The 21,450-nt window shown below is 38.8% G+C and overlaps 1 protein-coding gene across 3 annotated transcripts in view; it reads right to left on the minus strand.

Moving 5' to 3' along the window:
- The window catches only part of rfx3 (regulatory factor X, 3 (influences HLA class II expression)), a 312,575-nt gene that overhangs the window by 36,860 nt on the left and 254,265 nt on the right, over positions 1-21,450 (minus strand). For 2 of the 3 annotated variants that reach the window (XM_073072385.1, XM_073072389.1), the window contains 7 exons: positions 20,647-20,721; positions 17,049-17,230; positions 16,842-16,961; positions 15,298-15,419; positions 8,462-8,580; positions 6,127-6,242; positions 1,662-1,813 (listed from right to left, as the gene is read on the minus strand). In XM_073072385.1, the coding sequence (XP_072928486.1) occupies positions 1,662-1,813; positions 6,127-6,242; positions 8,462-8,580; positions 15,298-15,419; positions 16,842-16,961; positions 17,049-17,230; positions 20,647-20,721 (886 nt within the window). The remainder of the gene's footprint in view (positions 1-1,661; positions 1,814-6,126; positions 6,243-8,461; positions 8,581-15,297; positions 15,420-16,841; positions 16,962-17,048; positions 17,231-20,646; positions 20,722-21,450) is intronic. The other variant, XM_073072399.1, reaches the window with a different exon arrangement.

Below are 21,450 nucleotides of genomic sequence, written 5' to 3' on the forward strand. Positions count from 1 at the left end.
AAGTAACAGTCTAAAACATGATTTACTATTTTGAGTGTAAAGATGAAAAAACTCTGATATTGACTATGAACAGTGTACATCAGAAATTGTGCTGCCTGTGGCTGCAGCAGGCAATTTCTAATTAGCTAATCTGAAATTTGTTAATAACACAATGCATAATCAAGTAAAGCCAAAAAGCATCTGGCATACAATGTTCTCTCACAAGATTATCTAGATTATAGTGAGAATTTCAACACAGAACAAACTTATTCAAATTACGCCCTTTTATTCCATATTGCAAAATGAATTTAACACAATCGCTTTCCTAAAGTTTAACTTCACTTCCATAGTGACTTCCTATCCCAATACTTTACTACGTAGAATATCATGGGAAATTATAGCACCATTCTCAGTGAGATGACAGGCTCAGGTGTGGTTTTAAGAACATGGGAAATAGAAAGAGGAAGAGGCATTCAGTCATTCAATGAGATCGTGGCTGATTCAACTTTCCTCATCCACTTTTCCTGCCCATTACTCTCACTTCTTTTACTGATTTAGTAATCTGTTTTGAATACATCCAGTTCTGCAGTTTTACGAGGTAAATAATTATAAGATACAGCCGTTTGAGAAAATAAATTCTTATGAATACAGTGTAAGTATTAAAAAAGCTCCCTTTTATTCTTAAGATAATGCCCCGTCCTACAGTATCCCACCTCTTGCATATTTAAATTAGACTGCCTTTCATTCTTCTAACCTGATCAAATGTGTTAACATCTTCTCTTAAAATAATCCTTAAGAGCCTGAATCACCTTAATGAAACTCAACCGAACTGCCTGCAATTATATATTTCCTTAAAAAAGGGGACCAAAATCATTCACAGCACTTTAGATGTGGTCTAATAGTAGCTTGTACAGCTGTAGTAATAGTTCACTTTTACACTCCGAACCCCTTGAAATACTGTTAGAAGCTAGCATTTCATTAGTTTTCAAGACTGCTTTCTGCGACTGTATGCCAACTTGTGCTTCGTGTACGAGACCCCCCAAAAATCCCTTGAGCTGCATTTTCTCTAGGTTTTCTCCATTTAAATTATATCTTGTTTTTCTTCATTTCAAACTGAACAACTTCACATATTCTCATATTTTACTCCATTTGCCAAACTTTCAGCTTGCTTACCTAATCAATCAATATCTCGTAAATTGTACCCTTTTCATAACTTGTCTTCCTATATTATTACTCACAGATCTGGCTACAGGACAGAAGTTTCCTTCCCTTAAAACATTAATATACCATGTAAACAGTTATGGTCTCGGTGTTCAATCAACTGACTCTGGCACTTTATTTATCTCCTTAACCATGCTTTTTTTAAGAGGGAAAATACTCTCCTAGAGTTTCTGACACAACTCTTGCTTACACTTAATAGGGAGCTTATGATACTTTTTTTTCCGTTTCAAAACATGGAAAGCAGGATATTGTGCCCCTGCTGCTAAAGTCTTATTGCTATGATAATTTCAAATATGGAAAATACAAACTTCTTCAGGGCTTATTATATACACAAAATAAACTGATCTGAATCAAGGGATGTCTGTTGAACAAATGCAACAAAACAATAATTCATTATTAGCAATTTTATACATCTTACAAATAGTTTGAAAGTTTAGAAAAGCTGTTTGCACTGTACTTACTAGGAATAGGTCTGAGGACATCCGGGATAAGGATTTCCACCAGAGCCTGGTACATTACATGATCGCAGGTGCACATCCACTTGAGGACGGAATCATTCTTGCACAGAGCAATAAGCTTTGCCTTTGGAAGTCTACCTTCTATTTCATTCTCACTGCAGAACAGATATGGAATTTATTAGTAATTAGATTAATAAATTTATTTATTATTGTCTCAAGGACTGAATTACAGTGAAAAGCTGAGGTACTGTTCATACAGATTAATTATTACAATAGTGGATTGAGGTAGTACGGTAACAGAGTGCAGAATAAAGTATTACTGTTACAAAGTGTGAGGTCATCATGAGGTAGACCATGAGGTCAAGAGTCCGTCTTCTCTTACTCGGGAACTGTTATATCAGAAATAATTAAAGCATCTATAACAAATGATTTATTTTTATTCTGCAATTGCATGATGGATTATTATATCCCTGACAAGTACTACAAAGGCCACTGGATCCAACTTAACATGCCTAAGGCATTGGCAGATTAAATTGAAAATTGTGACAAAATATAGTTTGAATGCGCTCATACGTTAGCTAAGGCTCTAAACAATGGAGATATTACAGTAAAAGAGTAGAGCAAATCCAAAGGTTTACTGTTTTTTGAAAAGAAAATTCGAAGCAACTGAATTGTCTTAGCAGCACTGAATAGAATATGTTTAAAATGGGAATAATGGGTAGAAATTCAGACTCGAGGAAAATTCTGTGGATATACATGAATGTTCCCATATACTATTTCTATTTTTGTATAAGATTCTGGTATTTTTCTACTATCCAGCTTCCACATTCATAAATATTGAATTTATGGCTGGAAAATGGAAGGGGTGGTTGGGAGAATTTTTTCATCGTGAAGTTCTTTGAACTGTTCAGAAATCTGATATTATTTAGTTGGATCCTCCATGATCTGGATTAACACATCGGTGTTGTGTGGAGGCTTGTGTGCTGCAAGGACTCCATCAAGAGATGCCAACTCAGGGCCACCCTTGATGGAACAGCTGCGGATGAGACACCAGATGAAGATCAATCCAATCCCAGCTCCCGAGTGAACAGACTCACGTCTTCCCCTCCCAGGCCATGCCATACCAAACAACAACAATTACGGTAGTTCAATATAGATAATACTTGTATTAGCTGTTTATATGGAAAAGGATTTTGAAACATGTGAAAGAATCAAAGCTGGAGGAAGTCAGCAGGTTAAGCAGCATCTGTGGAGGCAATGGGATAGTTGACATTTCTAGTCATGGCCCTTCTTCACGACAGATATTGTGCAAATGTATGACTTATTTAAAGGCCTTAACAAATGAACCATCCAGTTCACCTCTACTGTCCCCCTCCTCCGTTTGACTGAACTGGTCCTCACCCTCAACAAGCTCCTCCCACTTTCTCCAGACTCGAGGGGTAGTCATGGAGATTCACATGGGACCCAGCTATGCCTGCCTTTTTTTTGGTTATGTAGAACAGTCCATGTTCCAAGCCCTCCCCGGTAATCCTCCCCAACCCTTCCTCGCCGCATTGACAACTGCATTGATGCTGCTTCATGCACCTGTGCTGGGCTTGTCAATTTCATCAACTCTGCCTCCATCTTCCACCCTGCCCTTAAATTCACTTGGTCCATTTCTGACACCTCCCTCCCCTTTCTCAGTTTCTCTGTCTCCATCCTTGGAGCCAAACTGTTTACTGACATCTTTTATAAACCTACCAATTCCCACGGTTATCTTGACTATTCCTCTTCCTATCCTGTCTCCTTTAACAATTTTATTCCCTTTTCTCATTTCCTTCATTTCTGCAACATCTGTTCTCAGGATAATGCTTTCCTTTCCAGGACATCAGATAAGTCCTTCATCTTCAAAGATTGAGGTTTCCCTTCCTCCTCCATTGATGCTACCCTCACCCACATCTCTTCCATTTTCCCGGGCATCCACACTCATACTATCTTCCTGCCACTTTAACAGGGATTGATTTCCTCTTGTCCTAACCTACTACCCCATGAGCTTCCACATCCAACAAATCGTTCTTCACAACTTCTACCATCTCCAAAGGGATACTATCATCTTTTTTTAACCTCCCTCCTCCCCTCCCCACTAACTGCAGGGATCGCTCCCTCCATGACTCCCTTTGTCCATTCGTCCCTCCCCATTAATCTCCCCCCGATATGTATCCCTTCAAGCTGCCAAAGTGCTACATCTGCCCATTCACCTCTACCCTCACCTCCATTCAGGGCCCTAAACAGTCCTTCCAGGTGAGGCACCAATTTGCCTGAGATTCTGCTGGGGTTGTCAGTGCCCACTACGTTGGTGAGACCTGTCACAAATCCAGGGACTGCTCTGTCAAGCACCACCACTCTATCCGCCACAAGCAGAATTTCTCGGTGGCTAACCATTTTAACTCTGACTCTCATTCCCGTTCTAACATGTCGGTCCTTGGCTTCCTCTTTTGTCATGTTGAGGCCACTCTCAGGCTGGATGAGAAACACCTCATACTCCAACCTGATGGCATGAACATCGATTTCTCCTGGTAATTTTTTTCCCCTCCCTCTTCCCCCTTTTTCTGTTCCCCACTCTGGCCTCTTACCTCTCCTCACCTGCCTACCACCTCCCCCGATGCCCCTCCTTCTTCTCTTTCCCCTATGGTCCATTCTCCTCTCCTATCAGATTCCTTCCTCTCCAGCTCTTTACCTTTCCCACCAACTTGGCTTCACCTATCACCTTCTACCTATCTTTTTTCCCCCTCCCCCCTTTTTATTCTGATGTCTTCCATCTTCCATTCCAGACCTTAAAAAGGGTCTTGACCCAAAATGTTGACTGTTTACTCTTTTCCATGGATGCTACCTAACCTGCAGCATTTTGTGTGTGTTGCTTTGGATTTCCTGCATCTGCAGAATTTCTTGTGTTTATTTTTCAATTCTCTTTTTAGCAGATTAATTTTAATAATTTCTGAAAAGGTTTCCAAAAAGCATCATTTATTTCAATCTCCCTGTTAAACAATGAATGAACATAAATAAGCAACAAGGCTCACCCGTTTTCCTTTTTAAAAAAAAGTCCATAATCATTAATCAGTGATAATCTCTGCTCAAAATTACTCTGGCAGTGAGAGATTCTTTTAGAACATTATTTGCCAATTTGGTCACATGTTCTCAATAAAAAAAGTCACCAACTCTGATTAGAAAATACCTGCAGGCTACTAGAAATACAAATCAGACCTAGATATTGTGTAATTTATCTTAGATGCTGGCAGCCCGCCTGCATCATTAAAAGGTTGCTAAATGTCCAATTCAAAGATTGAAGGTACATTTATTATCAAACTATGTATGCAGTATACAACCCTGAGATTCATTTTCCCCAAAGACAGCCACGAAACAAAGAAAAACCATGGAGCTCATTCAAAGAAAAAAAACATTAACCTCCCCCCCCCCACCAACTCCTCACGAAAATTAAAACAAATTGCGGAAGCAGCAACAAAACAAATGAGCAAAAATCACAAAATATACAACACAGAATCAAAAGAGTCCAAATTCAGTTCAGATCAGTGTTCAGAATCTGCAGGGTGCCCCGATCAAAATCACCCAAAGGTGCAACAAAAAAAGGAGTAACCAGCAATCAGAAACGTGACCCAGAGAATCCAATCCACAAACCACAGACTTTGGCACCATCTTCAGACAGCATTGAGGAAGGGAGACCATTCAAACACAGGGACCTTCTTTCAGGAACCATCACACGCAGACACCTTCCTCCGGCAGCAGCAAGTTAAGAGGCTGGTAGATAGTGCCGAACACCAGCTCGCCTTCTGCACCTGCCTCGATGATTGTAATCTTCTTCAGAGCTTTAATCAGCGAGATCGGCAAGAAATAGAATCCATCATTGAGATTGGTAAGAAATAGTCGATCATGGAGTCTCCAAGCTTCTTGGCCTCGAGGCCGCTTGAAGCCTCATGGAACCCTCTTGGAGGCAGCAAAACACCAGATCACTCAATCAGCCCAAAACCAAGCCACCAAAATGTAGGTCAAAGGGTCCACTAGTAGCAGAAACACATTTGAAAGGAAAAGACATAAAAGGAGTGAAATAAATAAATTTGTAAACTGCTTGGAAGTCACCGCCCTTGGTCACATTGTTTGCTAGCGCCATCTTCTTGTGGGTGTAGCTCTGATACCTACTTATCTTGTGCTCTAAAAAGGACTTAGACCAATTTCCATCCAGCTAAAGAGAGACGTAAGAGGCTGCAGATGCCGGAGTCTACAGCACCAAACAATATGCTGGAGGGACTCAGCAGTCCAGATAAAGGGTCTCGACCTGAAAGTTAACTGTCTATTTCCCTCCACAGTCGCTACCTGGCCTACTATGTTCCTCCAGAATCTTGTTTTGCTCTTCCATATAACTGAGTTTAAGAAAACTGATCGAGTTGTTAAAGTCAAAATAAAGTCAGTAACTTGCCTTGTTTGATTGATAGTAGTCCCATCAGGTGTAGGGGATGGACTATAGTGCCAGAATGTTTGCCATAGTTTTTCAATGAGGCTAAATTGAAGATTCACTACTACGTCCAGTATTGCCTTTAAGACAACAAAAATTTATAAGTAAAAGAGTACAGTGTAAAGGACTGAATACACATTTCTGGAAAAGATGGGCACTGTCTATACGAGGTCTTCTGTGTCTTAGGAAGAGAACCTGGAATCTTACAAATGATTTAAAATAAAGATACAGGTTTAATTATCTCTTTTGTTCCCCAAAGTAAAATCCTGAAATGCCAAGTAAAGTAGTGATATTCGTAAAGAGTATTAATCACAGTTTGATGAAAAAGGTTAATGTCATTTCAATGATTATGTTTTGCTCTGGTTGTTCTGGCAAGGATTACTGTGGAATTGCATGAGATAACGGTTGTGCAGTGGTTAGCATAATGCTATTACAGCGCCAGCAACCCAGGTTCAATTCCGCACTGTCTGTAAGGAGTTTGTACATTCTCCCCGTGACCCTGTGGGTTTCCACCACATTCCAAAGGCAGACAGATGAGTAAGTTAATTGGTCACATGGTGAAATTGAGCAGTGTGGGCTCATTGGGTCAGAATGCACTGTATCTCTAAATAAATATTAAATAAATCAATAAAAAGATAAATAGTTTACTTTTAAGAGGCCTACACTGTGAATTGTGAATAAAATATACAGTTACAAGAAAAATTTTGTGAACCCTTTGCAATTACTTGGTTTTCTGCATTAATTACTCATTAAATGTGGTTTGATCTTCATCTAAGTTACAATAATAGACAAACACAATCCACCTAAACTAATAAAACACAAAATTTTTCTCATCAATACTGAGTACACCACTTAAACAATCACAGGCTAGGTCCAAAGAAGTATGTGAACCTCTGGGGAAATGCTTTCTACGAAAGCTATTTGGAGTTAGGTGTTCCAGTCAATGAGATGAAATTGGCGGTTTGGGTTGTAGAGGTGCCCTGCCCTATAAAAAAGACACAAAGTCAGGTTATTGACAGAGCCTGCTCTTCTCAAGAAAGATCTGTTTATGTGCACTATTTCTCAATCAAAACAACTTTCAGAAGACTTTAGAAGAATTGTAGAGATGCATGAAACTCGAAAAGGCTACAAATGCATTTCTGAAGACCTGAGTGTTCATCAGTCCACATTGTTCATTGTCTACAAATGGAGGAAACTCAGTACTGTTATTACTCTCCCTACGCGTAGGCATCCTGCAAAGATCACACCAAGAACACAATGTGCAATGCTGAAGGAGGTGAAAAAGATCCCAAGGGTAACAGCAAAAGACCAGCAGATATCTCCAGAACTTGCTAAAGACTGTTCATGTGTTCACCACAATGGGAAAATACTGAACTAGAACATTGGAAGGACACTATGGAGGAAACCACTGCTCTCCAAAAAACACCTGCTGCATATCTCAAGTTAGCAAAAGACCACCTGGATGCTCCATAACACTTCTAGGAAAATGTTCTGTGTACAGATGAGACAAAAGTTTAACTTTTTGGCAAAAATGCACACTGCTACATTTGGAGGAAAATTGGCACTGCACATCAATACCAAAACATCATCGTAACTGTGAAGCATGGTGGAAACAGCATTATGGTTTGGGGCTGCTTTGCTGCCTCAGGTCCTGGACAGCTTGCAATCGTTGAAGGTACAATGAATTCAAAATAGTATCAAGATATTTTGCAGGAGAATGTCAGGGTAGCAGTCCATCACCTGAAGCTTAACAGAGGTTGGATAATGCAACAAGACAATGATCCGAAACATAAGAGTAAATTAACAATAGAATAGTTTAAAAAGAAGAAAATTAGCATTTTGGAATGGCCAAGTCAGAGTCCAGAGCTTAACCCAATTGGGATGCTGTAGCATGACCTAAGAGGACAAGGTATCACAGAACTATTGATGAACTGACATAGTTTTGTACGAAAGCATGGTCTAAAATTCATCCTTGTCATTGTGCAAGTCTGATCAGCAGCTACAGGAAACGTTTGGTGGAGGCTATTGCACTAAAGAAGCTTCTACTAGTTATTAAATACACGGGTTCACATACTTTTTCCAGCCTGGACTCTGAATGATTAAACAACCTGTTCAATAAATACATGAAAAGTACAATTGTTTGTGTGTTATTACTTCAGGCAGATTGTGTTGTCTAATATTGTGACTTAGATGAATATCAGACCAAATATTATGAGTAATTAATTCAGCAAACCAGGAAATTGTAAAGGGTTCACAAAGTTTTTCTTGCAACTCTACTTGTTGCCTTTAAAATCCATACCTCACAGTGTTCCCTATATAGAATCTGTAGTGTTCTGATGTCCTCAACAGTAATGCCATCCAACAAGGAACTATCTCCAACCTCAAGCTCTATAAATTCAGGAAGAGCACGGGAGGCATCTATCATGGGAATAAATAAAACAAAACATTTGTTAACACGGTTCTTTAGATAAGACAAACTTTGCTTGGTTTATTGATAATAATGGGTCTTACAAGCTTCACTGTACCTGATACAGCAATGAAGGCCATAATTGAACTACTTTAAAATTTCTGTCATTGAAATGATTTATTGACTACAATTGGACTTCTTTCAATGATGTTAATTTCTTTGAAGATTTTAGTTACATACTGTGTTGTATGGGGTTAATTTATTTTCTAATGAAAGTAATGTAGCTGTTGCCCCACAACTCATTAAACAGAGTAGTTTCCATTGTGTTTTAACATAATGTCTAGGTCATCTTGTCACAACAATGAAATTATTAAGTGGATGATTCCAGAAATTGGATTTGCATAATGCCAATTTTTGGATGCTACATTATCCAGTTTTGAAACTACCAGCATTGGATTGCGCTGTTGATCATTTCTCAGTAAAATTATACTATGTAAACCGCATTGTAAACTTCCATAATGGCCATCAGTTTATCTGAACTGTTCTTACGGTTAAACATACATCATGTGATTACATCAATATGCCAAAGATTTGCCTGTACCAACGTAAATTAGAGTTGAAAGTATATAACAGTCTCAGAAGATGTATAAGAATGTCATAGTTTTTGGCTTTACTTCTTACTTAAAAGGATATTCTGTTGACTTTGAGATTCCCAATTATGCACTGTCAGATACAAGTACAGGCTGCTCAAACAATACAAGTTCATAAAGATTTGAACTAAGATTTTAGCTGAAAAATTTGTTTAATGAGTGCCTAAGTGGTGACAATATGGCAGCACCACATTGACATGGATATTAACAAGAATCTTCGGAAAAACTATACCTTTCTTGTGCCTCTCCTGTGAACAAATTATTTAGAGGCTCAGATTTTCCAAAGCCTTCATCACTATAATAAAGAAGAAATATCTTTGCACACACTCTTTGCCTGGACTGCTCTCTTCATGGAGGACATGTTCTTTTTGACAGGCTCCTTCCAAATCACTGCTGCAGATTTTTACCACACATCTCAATTTACTCCTGTTATATCAACAGGGTAATTGAAATACATAAATTATACTTTGATTCTGCAAGGATTCAATTATACTGAGAACACTTGGATTTACTGGCATTGCCTTCCCATAAATATAGGTAGCTATTAACAACACGCCCATTAACTTCTACAATATACAGATGAATTACGAAGAATTTCCTGATGATCAGTGCACCATTTCTTGGACGTGCATACGACTTTTATTTTTACACAGAGTGCCTCTGCACTACCAGATTTTTCCAGAGGCTGGTGCTATGTGGGAGGATGGATCTTGGGGGACAAGAGCCAATTTCTGCTTCCTGGGCTCTTCACAGTACCGTGTTCTCCAGCCACAGCATCTGAGCATTGATAGACCAATAGTTGAAAAAGCTATTGGCCCTGAAAATGAGATGTCATTATCTGGGCTGTCTTATGGTGCATGCCTGAGGAGATTTCAATATTATGTGTTGCATGTTGCTCAGCTTTACAAGTTGAAGACAACAATACTGCTTTAAGAACAACAAACAGACCCAGAGCCTGCGGGCATAGCGGGAACAGATAAAGAGGAATAGGAATTCCTATGAAAAAACAGGAGAAGGAGTAGCCATTTGGCTCATAGAGTAAGAAAGAAGATGACCGATCTTGAATATGAAACACTATTTTCCTGCCCATCCTCAGAATCTGAGAACTCTTGAGATTCGCTATTTAATGATGAAGTCTCTCCTTACTTCAGTTGTAAATAACCTACACCTTACTTTCAGACTGTGATGCCTATTTTTTTGACTGCTTTACTGGGAGAAACAGCCTCCTTATATCTGTGTTGTAGGCACCACAAAGAATTCTGGTATACTTCAATGAAATTTATCACTTATTCTTCTAAACTATAGAGGATATAGACCTAAGATTTTTCTCCTCTTACAACCAGTTGTTTTAACTTTTAATGATAAGCATTAGGGGGCAAAGTAAAAAGAGGATCTAAAAACTAATTTTTGATTGCAATTATTTTTGCATCTGACATGAACAGGAAATGTCAAGGAATTGTAACCTAGCAAATACAACATGCTATCAATGTATCCTTGATCATTTTAATAGTATGATTCTGGACTAAGCAAAGATCTACCTCACCTTAATACTGTATATTTGATATTGTAATTCAAACCCAGGAGGATTTTTAATCTGTAGCAGTGAGTTCAATGGCCAGTAGATTCACAGACTTGTACAGCATAGAACAGGTCCTTTAGCCTACTGTGTCCATTGCGAACATCATACCCATCTATACTAATCCAGCTTGTTTGCATTAATTCCATATCCTCCCATGCCTTGCTCATTCAAACAGCTGTCTGGATTAAATGATCAACTGAGAAGATCATCGGGGTCTCTCTTCCCGCCATCACGGACATTTACACTACACACTGCATCCGCAAAGGAAACAGCATTATGAAGGACCCCATGCACCCCTCATACAATCTCTTCTCCCTCCTGCCGTCTGGGAAAAGGCTCCGAAGCATTTGGGCTCTCTCGACCAGACTATGTAACAGTTTCTTCCCCCAAGCTATCAGACTCCTCAATACCCGAAGCCTGGAATGACACCTTGCCCTACCGTCCTGTTTATTATTCATTGTAATGCCTGCACTGTTTTTGTGCACTTTATGCAGTCCTGTGTAGGTCTGTAGTTTAGTGTAGCTTTCTCTGTGTTGTTTTTTTTTAACGTAGTTCAGTCTAGTTTTGTACTGTGTCATGTAACACCATTGTCCTGAAAAACGTTGCCTCATTTTTACTATGTACTGTACCAGTAGTTATGGTCGAAATGACAATAAAAATGACTTGACTTGAAATGTTGTAACTATCCTCACTTCCGGCACTTCCTCTGACAGCTCATTCCTTCGATCATCTTTAAACTTCCTTCCTCTCACCATAAACCAATGCACTCCCCTCTAGTTCTAGACTCCCTTATGAGGGGAAAAGACTCTGGCTTTCTACCTTACCTATGCCTCTTATCATTTTATCGATCTCTATTATATTACATTTCAGCCTCTGTTGCTACAGGGAAAAAGATCAGCCTATTCAATTCCTCCTTGTAACTCAAGCCTTCCAATCCATGCAACAGCTTTGTGAATCTTTTCTTGATCATCTCTAACTTAATCACGCTCTTCTTGTGGTGAGGCAACCGTAACAAAAAGGTAATCCTCCAAATTTAGCTAATCAATGCTCTGTACAACTCTTGTTGTGCTCAGTGCCTTGGTTGAAGGGATGCTTGTCATACGCCTTCTTTGTCACCCTGTCAAACTGTGTTGTCACTTTAAGGGAATACAACATTTGTACTATGAGCTGTCTCTATTCAACAACATTTCACAAGGCTCTGTCATTCACTGTGTATGCCTTGCCATGGTTTACTTTCCCAAAATGCATCACTTTGCACTAGTCTGAGTTAAATTCCAGGTGCCATTCCATTGCCCACTTTTCCCAGTTGATCTACACTTAGTGGCCACTTTATGAGGAACCCAGTGTGGTCTCCTGTTGTTGTAGCCCATCAGCTTTCAAGGTTTGGCATGTTGTGCATTCAGTGGTGCTCTTCTGCACACCACTGTTGTAATGTGTGGTTATTTGAGTTACTGCCAGCTTGAATCAGTCTGGCCATTCTCCTCTGACCTCTCTTACTAACAAGGCACTTCCGCCTACAGAAATGCCATTCACTGGATGTTTTTTTTCTCCTGCACCATTGTCTGAAAACTCTAGAGACTGTTGTGTGTGAAAATCCCAGGAGATCAGCAGTTTCTGAGATAGTCAAACTAGCCAACAATCATTCCATGGTCAAAGTTACTTAGATTACATTTCTTCCGATGTTTGATGTTTGGTCTGAACAACAACTGAGCCTATTGATCATGTCTGCAAGCTTTTATGCATTGAGTTGCTGCCACATAACTGGCTGTTCAGATACTTGCATTAATGAACAGGTATACAAGTGAACCTAATAAAGTGGTCACTGAGTGTATATCTCTCTGTAACTTCAAACAACCTCCTCCACTATCCACCACACACTAATTTTGGTGTCATCTGTGAACTTGCTAATTGTACTGCCTTCACCTTCATCCAAATTGTTAACGTATATGACAAACAACAGAAGACACTGTAATGATCGCTGTGGCACAGCAACGGTCACAGGCCTCTAATCTGAAAAACAACCTCATGATCTCATCTGCCTCCTACCACTTAGCCCATTTTGTATTCTATTGACTCTGTCGCCTTGGATCCCTAGTGTTCTCACCTTCCGGAGCAACCTATTGTATGGGATCTTGTCAAAGCCTTTGTTGAAATCAAAGGACAATGTTTACCACTCAAGCTTTGAAAGGTCCTGTCTGATACCACTGAAATTGGCTTTCCCCCATTTTAGGGCTTCAACTTAAGGACCAGTCCTATCTTTCTCCATAAATATCATGAAACCAACAGAATTATTTTTCACTGGTTCCACAGGACTCCTCCGTCAGTACATCAATCACTGCCCAGTTTATTTTCCCAAGAGGAGATCTAGTATTATCCCTTCTCTATGAGGACCATCGACATATTACTTCAGGAAACTATCCTGGGCAGCTTAACCAACTTTGAACCCACCTGATCATTTAGCACAAAAGCAATCTCAGTCAGTATCAGGGAAGTAGCAGAGTCTCTTACAGAGATACTTGCTTCATCATTGGCCAGTGGTGAAGTTCCTAAAGACTGGAAAGTGACTAATGTTCTGTTGATTAAAAAGGGTAGCAAGGACAAGCCAGGGAACTACAAGCCAGTCAGCCTGAGATCACTAGGGGGGAAGTTACTGGAGGGAATTTTGAGGGAGCGGATCTACCAGCATTTGGGTGGACAAAGTTTGATAAGGGAAAGTCAGCATTGCTTTGTGTATGGGAGTTGTTCTTGATGAACCTTTCAGAGTTTTTTGAAGAGGTAACCAAAAAGTAGATAAGCATAGGACACTGGTAGTTGTCTATTTGGATTTCAACAAGGCTTTCAACAAGGTCCTGCATGCAGGCAATTCTAGATGATTAGGTCCCATGTGATCCAGGGAGATCTGGTTAGGTGGATTTAAAATTGGGTAGGAGGTAAGAGGCAGAGTGGGGGTTGAAGATGTTTCTCAGAATTGAGACTGGTGACTATTAGTGAGCCGCAGGGGTTGATGTTGGGACCTTAATATTCATTACCTATATAAGTAATTTGCAAGCAAATCCACAAGGCTTTATCAACAAGTTTGTCAATGACAAAAAATAGGAAGCGTTCTTGACAGTGAAAACAGGTATTGTAGATTACAAGGAGATTTTGATCAGGTTGGGAAGTGGGACAAGGAGCGGCAAATGGATTTCAATATAGTTAAGTATAAAGTGATGCACCTTAGAAAGTCAAACCAGGGTAAGACTTATGCTATGAATGGTAGGGCACTAGGGAGTGTCATGGATAAAGTGACTTACACGTATTAAGTGCAGAGTTAGTTGAAAGCAGCATCACAGATAGACAGGATGATGAAAAAGATGTTTAGCAGCTGGGTTTCGTCAGTCTGGGCATCAAGTACAGGAGTTGGGACATTATGTTGCAGTTGCACAAGTTGCTGTTGAGACTGCACCTGGAGTACTGTGTAGTGTTAAAAGAAAGATGAAGTTAACTGGAAAGAGTGCAGAAAAGAGTTACAAGGGTGTTGCCAGGACTAGAGGATCTAAGTTAGAGGGACAGGTTGTCCACGCTAGGTTTTCACTCCTTGGAATGTAGGAGAAAGAGCAGGAATCTTATATAAATGTTTAAAATTACAGAAGCTTAGTTAAATGGAAAGTTTTATCCCCCCAGAGTAGGGGAGACCAAAACTAGGGGATGTAGATTTAGGGTGAGAGTGGGAAGATTTAAAAGTGATCTGGGGGCAACTTTTGCATGCAGAGGGTAGTGAGTACAAGGAACAAGCTGACAGAAGAAGTGGTTGAGGCAGGTACAACAGTATCAGTTGGATAGGTACATGGGGCTTAGAGGGGTGTGGGCCAAAGGCAGGGAATGAGGACTAGCCACATAGTCCTGGCATAAAATTTAAGAGTTAGATTTTATGTTGCAACTTTATAAAACACTGGTTAGGCCACACTGAATATTGTATGCAGTTCTGGTTGCTGGATTATAGCAAGGATATGCTTGCATTGAAGAGAATGCATGGGAGATTCGCTAGGATAAAGCTTAGATTGGAGGACTTTAGTCATGGGAAGAGATTGGAGACTCTATGTTTGCTTTCCCTAAAACAAAGGAGGCTTGAGGTGACCTGATGTAAGCAAACAAGACTGGCATGACAAAATCTTTTTCCCATGGTAGTGGTATCAGAAATGAGAGGGATACATTTAAGGTGAGAGGAAGGAGTATTTTTTTCTTACATGAGGAGTGTATCACTCCATCATTGGAGTTGATGGTATCAGATACTAATATTATGTTTAGAATTAGACTTAAAAAGGCAGTTGTATAAGGATGTTGACCTAATACGGATAAATGGCGGTAGTGTAGATGGGCAAGAAAAGTTGGCCTCAATCTTGTGGATCAAAAGGCCCAATTCTGTGCTGTTTGACACCAAGGTTCTATGACATAAACTGAGAAATTGCAAATAATAGAAAACATCAAAGGTTTACTAAAATTAACATGGCATGGCTTACCAAGGAACTGCTGATGATGTTGACTTTGTGCTACAATGGTTTGTTCTGCAGAATTTGGAACCTGTTGTCCACTTCCTGCGAAGCCGTCCCCTATTCCATCCAATTTCTGCATAGGCTTATATCTGAGAAACAATATTACCAACACTGGAATGTTTAATGGGAAACTTTGGAGTAAAATGATTTTGAAAAATGTAAAAGAAGAATTCCACCTCAAAAAGAAACAAGAGAAAATAAACTGGGAATTTCAAATTGGAATAGATGACATTTGTATCACTTACAATGGCAACACATGCACAACACACTAACATGAAAAGTTAATGATAACCTGATCAGAGCACAATCTTTACTATCAATAGCCACACAGATTTCCAAATCAGTGGTGGTGTCATTACCATCTCCTTCAAACGTTATCTCAAAAATTTAGTACTTTTCCAATAAAAAATATTTTAATACAGTTTGATTTTCCATTACTTTTAATTGACACCTCTGTCTTTTCTTTCCTGGCTTCATATTATGGGTTTCAATAATCTTTCAATGAAGGATTATTGAAACAGAAACTTTTGGAGGGAAATGGCATGTTGGAATGACATGCCCTCAGATAAACAGTTTAGTATGCATCTAACAGTCTTATATTATTTTGATTAGCCATTGTAAAGTTTAAAATGTTTTATATTGAAAACTAAAGCTACAAACCACAAATGGGGTTCGGTACCTGCATGAAATGGTTAACCAACACAATATTTTTTTAATGATTGAAAGATAAGGAAATTATCACAAAAAGACTGAGGAAGATGATGAGACAAAAATGGAAAAATCAGACAAGTAAGTAAAAAAGGAATAACATTTTAAAATCTCCTGAAAAACTATAAAAATTGATTAAGATTCTATATTGACAAAACAATTTTTCTATACCAGGATATCCAATAACACTAACTACAGCACTAAAAGTTAAAAGTTTCTAAGGCGCACTCAATGGTCAAAATAAGAATTATTTGAAAATAAAGACAGGACAAAATATTTTTCTCACAAAACTAACGCAAGAGTTGAATAAATTCTGTAACAATGCCTAGATATTCACATTCAGTTGTCTATTTGCTCTTCACCTGAAGTTGTTTTATTGTTTACCCCACAGTTAACAGTGAGTACTATTATTCTGTCAGCAAATTCTGGAGTTCACATAATCTTAAAGAATGAGAAAGAGAAGGAAAGTAGAATAATTCATGATTTGAAGGACAGTATTATCAACAATATTATTTTCAGAGGTGGTAGCAAGACACAGATACATGTAATAGTAGAGACACAAGAGATTGCAGATGCTGGAATCTGCAGCAACAGATAATTGGCTGGAAGAACTCAGCATGCCAGGTGGCATCAGGGTGGGGGCGGGTGATGGAGGGGATGGATAAAGAAATTGTCGATATTTCATTCCTGATGCGTGTTTTCAACTCAAAACATCAAGAATTCTTTCTCCGTCACAGATGCTGGTTGACCTCTGAGTTCCTCCAGCACACTGCCGCACGTGTTGAGTCTTCTAAAATGCTTACCTCTGTTTCTGATGCATGGGTTGTTGTCTCATGGCCATGTACTGCATATCTTCCTGTAAGCGATTTAGTGGGGAGTCTGGCTTGATCCGGATGCCATAATAGTGATATTTTGAGTTTCCTCTAAGGCAGGAAAAATGCTTTAAATTTAAATGAATACTTAGTGCAATGATTAGAAAACAGTTTTTAAAAAATGGGTAAGTAACTAACCTTGTGCCTAGCCGCCTGGTACGCAGACCCATGAAAATGGAGCGAATAAGTTTCCCAAAAGAAGCTGCATTCACTGGGTCAAGCTTCTGCTCCTGACAGTGACGCAGATAGTGGTTGTACAGAGTGCTTCGAGGAAGGCTGACACCTTCTGCTGTTTCATAGTTGTCCAGTAACCACTGAAGCTAAAAGCACACATAAAACTTGTATTTCTATACCTTTTTAAGTTATGTACAATAAAGACAGCTTAAATATACTGGCCCGACTGTGAGCATGTGTGTGGGGGGATGGAAGTGCTGAATGAGAGAACTCTTCAGATGTCCCTCAGGTAAGTCAGTCCAAGACCCAAAAAGTAGGATCAGGGAACATGGATGGTAGTGATGAAGATGTAGACAGTTTCAGCATTTAAAGTTAGTTGTAATGATGCAGCAAGATGAAGCAGTGAGCAGGTGACTGTGTCAGAAATCTGTTCCCTGTGTTTTGAGGTGCACCCCCGTTATCCTCAGCACCACAGTTTGATAATTTACCTACCTTGTTGGACCTTTCTGGATTTGTGTTTTGAACTTCTTTTTTATTCCAAATGTACTCTTTCTTGTAATATTTGTCAATAATTTATCTCCATTTTGTTTTGCTCATGAATGTTGCTTACAAAAACAACAAGTGTGTGATGCTGCTGCTATCACATTTTTAATTGCACCTGGACATATGTGTACTTGTATAAATGACAATAAACTCTATTTTTAACAATCTGTCAGTGTCTGAGCAAATTAATCTTCTGCGGCACGGTAGGAATACAGCATGTTTGGGTGCGCTCTTTCAGATATAAACAAGAGCATATACACTGATAAAAGAGAACTGCAGTTCCATTTGTATAATGTGCCCCTTTAACTTGAGCCTGGAAAAACTGCTGGAAAGAAGCCTTCTACTCTTTTACTAATTAAAGGTCCCCTTTGGCCACTGGAAGTAGTTCTGATTCCACAAGGATACTTGGAGGTACTGTATCTTATCCTGCCATTCCCTGCTGCTGAACACCTCCACCAACATGTACCTATAAATTCACAGGTGACACCACTGTTGGTAACACCCTGGATGATAACTGAAGAGTGAGATAGATCAGCTGATTGAGTGGTGTTGCAATCAACATTAACAAGACCAAGGAATTGATTGTGGACTTCAGCAAAGTTAAATTGTTGGAACACACACCAGTCTTCATTGAGAGGCCAGTAATGGAAAGGGTGAACAGCTTCAAGTTCCTGGGGATCAACATCTCATAGGATCTATCCTGGACTCAATACATTGATGCTATCACAAAGGCAGCATGCCATGTCAATGTATTTAATCAGGAGTTGTATGTCAAGATTTGGTATGTCAACAAAAACTTCTGCAAATTTCTATAGATGTACAGTGGAGAGCATTCTGACTGGTTGCATCACAGCCTGGTATGGAGACGCCAGAGCACAGAATTGCAACAAGCTGCAGTAGAACTGCACGATTGCAAGACTCAGCCAGCTCCATTATGGGCATAACCTTCCTCACCATCAAGGACCTCTTTAAGAGGCAGTGGCTTAAGAATGTGGCATCTATCACTAAGAACCCTCACCATCCGGGCCATGCATTTTCCCAATACTGCCGTGCAGGAGGAAATACTGGATCCTGAAGACCTACACTCAACAAAATCAGTTTCTTCCCCCTCTGCCGTCAGATTTCTGAACTGTCCATGAACCCTTGAACACGACGTCATTATTCCTTTACTTTGCACTATTTATTTATTTTGTAATTTATTATAAATTTGTAACTTTGTACTGTACTCTTACTGCAAAGCAACCAACTTAATGTCATGAATGTCAGTGATAATAATCTGATTCTTCTTCTGAAGGAAGGATCCATACCAGCAGACAATTGAATAAATTCTTCAGAACCATTTTAAACAGCCCACTGTTCACTCTTGCAATAAAAGCTTAAAATTATTGGTGCATAGTCTTATAAGGTTAAATATCCAATTTGCTATTGAAATTTTACTTGAGCATTAGAAAAAGAGACAGAAGAGTCTACATTGATATTATTGTAAGAATCAAAAGCAAAAATATGCACAAAGTTTGTTGCATAAATCACTGAGTATATTCAAGAAAGTGTTCAACATTTTTTTTAGATGTTAAGGACATGAAGCGGCAAAGGAAGTGGCACTGAGGTAAACATCAACCATGATTATATGGAATGGTAGAGAAAGCACAAGGAGCTGTTTCTATTTTTTAATGTTCTCATCTGTGTTTCCCTAATTTAGCATGCATATTATATTCATTTTTAAAACCTTAGCAATATTTGAGTGAAGATCATAAGTAATACAAGAGGAGCAGGTTACCTGGGTTAATCTTTACTACTGAATGCATAGTCCATGTTGTGTTGGAACATGAAAAGACATCAAAATGGCAGTCATCATTAGGGCCATGGGGAAAATACACTTGTGCATTATGGAGCTGATTTCTTGTGGTAACTTTCAAGGAAAGTCATCCAATGTCTGCTTCACCCTTTAAATTGGATACTCATGGAGCTAGCCAGTAAGCATCAAATAGCAAGGGAACCCCAATGTTATAGAATGAACAATTCCTGAGCTTTCATTTCCACTACCTTATCTCTAATTTTATTTCACATGCTTTGCTCTCCAGATGTGCAAAAGGATTACTTAATGCAATTCAATATTTATCCTTCAATACTTTTCACCCAAATTCAATCTCTTTATATTACTGCTGATGCCTTTGGAATGTCCTTAGGTTGTTCCTCAACTACACCTGTCCCTCAGTTTCAGGTTCGGTTTCTAAACAAACAACTTATGACACATTCCATATCTCACATTTCTACCCTACTGGCTTCATCTTATCAATACAACACACCACTTGCTCCCTAAACATTTTCCTGGCTTGATAATTTGAATTCTACACCTCCTACTTGACAATACCTTTAATCTAGGCCAAGAAGTTGAACTCCTATTCGAACAATTCTTCCATAAACTTTCTTTTCTCTACAAAATTTTAAATCAAGTTCTACATTTCCCTTATCATTTTATTTAAGTATCCTAAAAGTGATGACTATGCAACTTCTTTACAAAGCCATAAAAAAAGTTTTGAGCACCAAAATTCAACAGCTCTCAATACATATTCTTTGCAATATCTTTAACTATTCCATATTCCCATCTTCCTTCAGCAGCCTGCTAGTGTCTCTTGCCTTGTTAGGCTCATGTCTATTGGAGAACTAACCACTACAATGCTGTCAATTACATTTATGCTCAATTTGTTGGTGCAGGTGCACTTGTAGTCTCTTTCTCTTTATCCTCTATACAGTACATTACCATCAATTACATAATTTGCACATTTTGTCAAATGTAACACAAATGTTGGTGATAATCACCACTACTTCGTTTCCTCTTCCATTAATCTGAAAGCAATCTTAACTATATATATTCACTTTAGCTACCATAATCACTTACTTGCTTCTGTTCTAGACTATATTAGTGTCTTGGTTGCTAGATCAGGTTTGCAGAAGATGCAGAAAATAAGCATCTGTTTGACCCTAAGCTCAATTTTGTTCCCCACAACTGCACCATTACCAAGACAGCTTTCTTCCAAGTATCCATTTCCACTTTCTTCACAGTAACAGCTTGGCTCTGTGGTAGCATCCCTGCCTGAGTTAGAAAAGAGAAAAAAATAAGTAAACAATTGTATTTATATAGCATTGATCATGACCTCAGGATATCTCAATGCACTTTACAGCCAACAGAATACTTCTTTGAAGTGTAGTTACTGTTAGAATGAAATAGACGTACCAGCAAATATGCATACACTTGCAAGGTCTGATCATCTTCAATGTGATAAACTGTATTAATGATTTTGACAGAAATAAATATTTACCAGTACACAGATAATGTTCCCCTTGAACTAATCAGTTTTCAATTGTTTAAAGGTTCAAGCCTTTGGACAAGTATCTGAAACCTTAACTAGGTTGGAACTGGAGGTATTATATCCATAATTGGTAATGGACTTAAGTTAAATTGAGAAGCTTATCCATGTGATCATATGGATGCAAAAGCGCCATTGGTAGATAATTTTAAGGATTGTTGCCAGTTATCTCGACTAATATTCATCCCTCAGTCAACATTACCACAATAAATTGATTGATCACATCTCTTGCGGCTCTTTGTGGAATCTCATTTTAATCAAATACAATGATCATTTTCAAACCACAGCGATTACTCTTCAAAAGGCATTTAATTGGCTGTTAAGTACCCTTGAGTTTTGAGGAAATCACAGCTGCTATATAAACACATTTTTGTTCTTCTTTCAATATAAGATTTCCTCCCTCCGCTGTTAAGACTTAGATCATACTTTCAATACACTTCAGTTCTACTTCTATA

The sequence above is a fragment of the Hemitrygon akajei genome, chromosome 2, assembly GCF_048418815.1.
Source record: "Hemitrygon akajei chromosome 2, sHemAka1.3, whole genome shotgun sequence".
NCBI classification, from domain to species: domain Eukaryota; kingdom Metazoa; phylum Chordata; class Chondrichthyes; order Myliobatiformes; family Dasyatidae; genus Hemitrygon; species Hemitrygon akajei.